At 45.6% G+C, this 3,460-nt stretch overlaps 1 protein-coding gene across 1 annotated transcript in view; it reads right to left on the bottom strand.

Moving 5' to 3' along the window:
• Window positions 1-5: 5 nt before the first annotated feature.
• The window catches only part of LOC107710812 (signal peptide peptidase-like 2A), a gene marked incomplete at its 3' end in the record, with an annotated part of 4,248 nt that continues 793 nt past the window's right edge, over window positions 6-3,460 (bottom strand). Inside the window, exons 3-6 of the mRNA XM_016515658.1 lie at window positions 1,691-1,957; window positions 395-528; window positions 167-318; window positions 6-94 (exon numbers count right to left, since the gene is read on the bottom strand). Coding sequence (XP_016371144.1) covers window positions 6-94; window positions 167-318; window positions 395-528; window positions 1,691-1,957 — 642 coding nt within the window. The remainder of the gene's footprint in view (window positions 95-166; window positions 319-394; window positions 529-1,690; window positions 1,958-3,460) is intronic.

The raw sequence follows: 3,460 nt of genomic DNA on the forward strand, positions 1-3,460 counted from the left end.
AGCGTGCTGCAGCCCAGTGCAGTCATCAGTGAATCCAGGCAGTTATAGAGCGCCGACGCTGACGCCAGGCAGAATATGACGATAATCACATAAACTGCAGGAGAAAGCAAGCATCAGTCACGCTGCTCGTGTCACTTCCTGCAGACTGTGAAGCACCAGGACTCACCCAGCCAGCGGTAGAAGAAGTACATGAGCACCAGCATCACACACATCATGGCCACGAACAGCAGCACCTTCAGCGGAGAGTAGAGCGAGAGCTCGCTGCTGTCAGAGCGTCCCTCAGCCGCGTCACACACCGGACCCGAGGTCTGCTTCAGTCTGAGCACACACACACACGTCCCATCAGCCAACACCTGATCAACATGAGAGCTAACGATGATGACGAGCAACTCACTTCTCAGCCGCGCCGCTCCAGAATCCACCCATCGTCACCGTAAACACGGCGAGCATCAGCATGACGATGATGCTGGCGTCAAACGGAGGAACAGGAGGAGCGTATAACCTCACCTCCATCCCCTGAGGAAACACCTGAGAGAGCAGACATCAACAGTTATCCAGCGCTGATTCTGTTACTGGACGGAAGACAGAGTTCTGCAGGCTTTCTGAAGGTAAACTTAAAATTTTGTGAAGAAATGTAAGACTTTAAGAGCAAGATAATGTCAGGAATAAACTGAATGGAACACAATAGGTCAGAATGATCTCTAAATGTAAATGTTGTGTATTAGCAACACTTCACAGACTGAAAATACAACTTCCAACAGATCTCCATTACATTTTCATTCATTTTACACAAAAAAATATATACTGAAATAACTTTTACTGTATCTTCTGATTACATGGCAAAGGCTGCTGCTCTTCCTCAGTATTTTTGTCTTATTTCCAGTGATAAATCAAGACACATTTACTGGAGAAACAAATGACTTAAAATAAGAAGTCTTGTTTTCTGAGAAACTGATCTAAATGAAGTGAGTTTATGATTAAAACAAGAACAAATATCTGCTAATGGACTCAAGAAAAAAAATCAACTTCATTCAAAGGGAAACAAGTTTTCATTCCCATTGACAGATATTTGTTCTTGTTTTAATCATAAATTCACTTTATTTTGTTCAGTTTCTCAGAAAGCAAGAGTTCATGTGTTCATTTTGCTTCTCCAGTAAATGTGTCTTGGTTTAGGGATGTTTAGATATTTGTACTGGAAAACAAGACCGTAATACTGAGGAAGAGATTCAACATTTAATGCCACGACTTTATGAATTTAAGACTTTCTGCTGTGAATCCACACTGAACTGAAGTGAATCCACACTGAACTGAAGTGAATCCACACTGAACTGAAGTGAATCCACACTGAACTGAAGTGAATCGACACTGAACTGAAGTGAATCGACACTGAACTGAAGTGAATCGACACTGAACTGAAGTGAATCGTCACTGAACTGAAGTGAATCGACACTGAACTGAAGTGAATCCACACTGAACTGAATCCACAGTGAATCGACACTGAACTGAAGTGAATCGACACTGAACTGAAGTGAATCGACACTGAACTGAAGTTAATCCACACTTAACTGAAGTGAATCAATGAATTTTACAACACTAACACGGTTATTTTCTTGTTTCTCTCAGTGAAGCTGCTTTGAAACGATCTGTCCAGTGTGAAGCGCTGTAGAAGTAAGTGTGACTTCATCTTCACCTGCAGCGCGTCCAGGACGTCCCGGTGTCTCACGAGGGCCAGAGGAATCTTCATCTTACTGAACACAGAGTTGTTTACAGATGGCGTCAGCATATTTTTAATGCTGGCGATCAGAAGTACAGATGCACCCAAATCCTGAGCGACCAGAGCCTTCTGACCGAAATCACAGCCGCCCCTCATCACCACCACAGCCTGACCCTTCAGAGAGTCCTGCTGACCCCTCACACACAGCTGACTGGAGGTCAGGTTCAGCAGCGGATAGGCCACCTGCGCGCACACACACACACGCACAAACACACATATTTAAAGGATATTAAAATAGAAACCATTATTTTATATTGTCTCTGATGTGTGTCTCTGATGTGTGTCTCGGTGTGTCTCTGATGTGTGTGTGTCTCGGTGTGTCTCTGACGTGTGTGTGTCTCGGTGTGTCCCTGATGTGTGTGTGTCTCGGTGTGTCTCTGATGTGTGTGTGTCTCGGTGTGTCTCTGATGTGTGTGTGTCTCGGTGTGTCTCTGATGTGTGTGTGTCTCGGTGTGTCTCTGATGTGTGTGTGTCTCGGTGTGTCTCTGATGTGTGTGTGTCTCGGTCTGTCTCTGATGTGTGTGTGTCTCCGTCTGTCTCTGATGTGTCTCTGATGTGCATGTCTCGGTCTGTCTCTGATGTGTGTCTCTGATGTGTGTGTGTGTCTGTGTGTGTGTGTGTGTCTTGGTGTGTCTCTGATGTGTGTGTGTATGTCTCGGTGTGTCTCTGATGTGTGTGTGTATGTCTCGGTGTGTCTCTGATGTGTGTGTGTATGTCTCGGTGTGTCTCTGATGTGTGTGTGTATGTCTCGGTGTGTCTCTGATGTGTGTGTGTATGTCTCGGTGTGTCTCTGATGTGTGTGTGTATGTCTCGGTGTGTCTCTGATGTGTGTGTGTATGTCTCGGTGTGTCTCTGATGTGTGTGTGTATGTCTCGGTGTGTCTCTGATGTGTGTGTGTATGTCTCGGTGTGTCTCTGATGTGTGTGTGTATGTCTCGGTGTGTCTCTGATGTGTGTGTGTATGTCTCGGTGTGTCTCTGATGTGTGTGTGTATGTCTCGGTGTGTCTCTGATGTGTGTGTGTATGTCTCGGTGTGTCTCTGATGTGTGTGTGTATGTCTCGGTGTGTCTCTGATGTGTGTGTGTATGTCTCGGTGTGTCTCTGATGTGTGTGTGTATGTCTCGGTGTGTCTCTGATGTGTGTGTGTATGTCTCGGTGTGTCTCTGATGTGTGTGTGTATGTCTCGGTGTGTCTCTGATGTGTGTGTGTGTGTGTGTCTTGGTGTGTCTCTGATGTGTATGTGTGTGTGTCTCGGTGTGTCTCTGATGTGTATGTGTGTGTGTGTGTGTCTCGGTGTGTCTCTGATGTGTGTGTGTGTGTCTCGGTGTGTCTCTGATGTGTGTGTGTGTGTCTCGGTGTGTCTCTGATGTGTGTGTCTCGGTGTTTACCTGATGTGTGTCTCTGATGTGTGTGTGTGTGTGTCTCGGTGTGTCTCTGATGTGTGTGTGTCTCGGTCTGTCTCTGATGTGTGTGTGTCTCCGTCTGTCTCTGATGTGTCTCTGATGTGCATGTCTCGGTCTGTCTCTGATGTGTGTCTCTGATGTGTGTGTGTGTGCCGTTCACACAGAACACATATTTCACGCATTTTCTAGAGGGACTTCTATTACTGTTGCACTCGCATCTCGAACAAAAGAGCCGCATGTTTAGAAAGCCATGTAAAATTAATGCAAGTTTAACTTTGAAAAAA

The sequence above is a fragment of the Sinocyclocheilus rhinocerous genome, unplaced genomic scaffold (assembly GCF_001515625.1).
Source record: "Sinocyclocheilus rhinocerous isolate Xijiao unplaced genomic scaffold, SAMN03320098_v1.1 scaffold2162, whole genome shotgun sequence".
Taxonomy (NCBI): Eukaryota; Metazoa; Chordata; class Actinopteri; order Cypriniformes; family Cyprinidae; genus Sinocyclocheilus; species Sinocyclocheilus rhinocerous.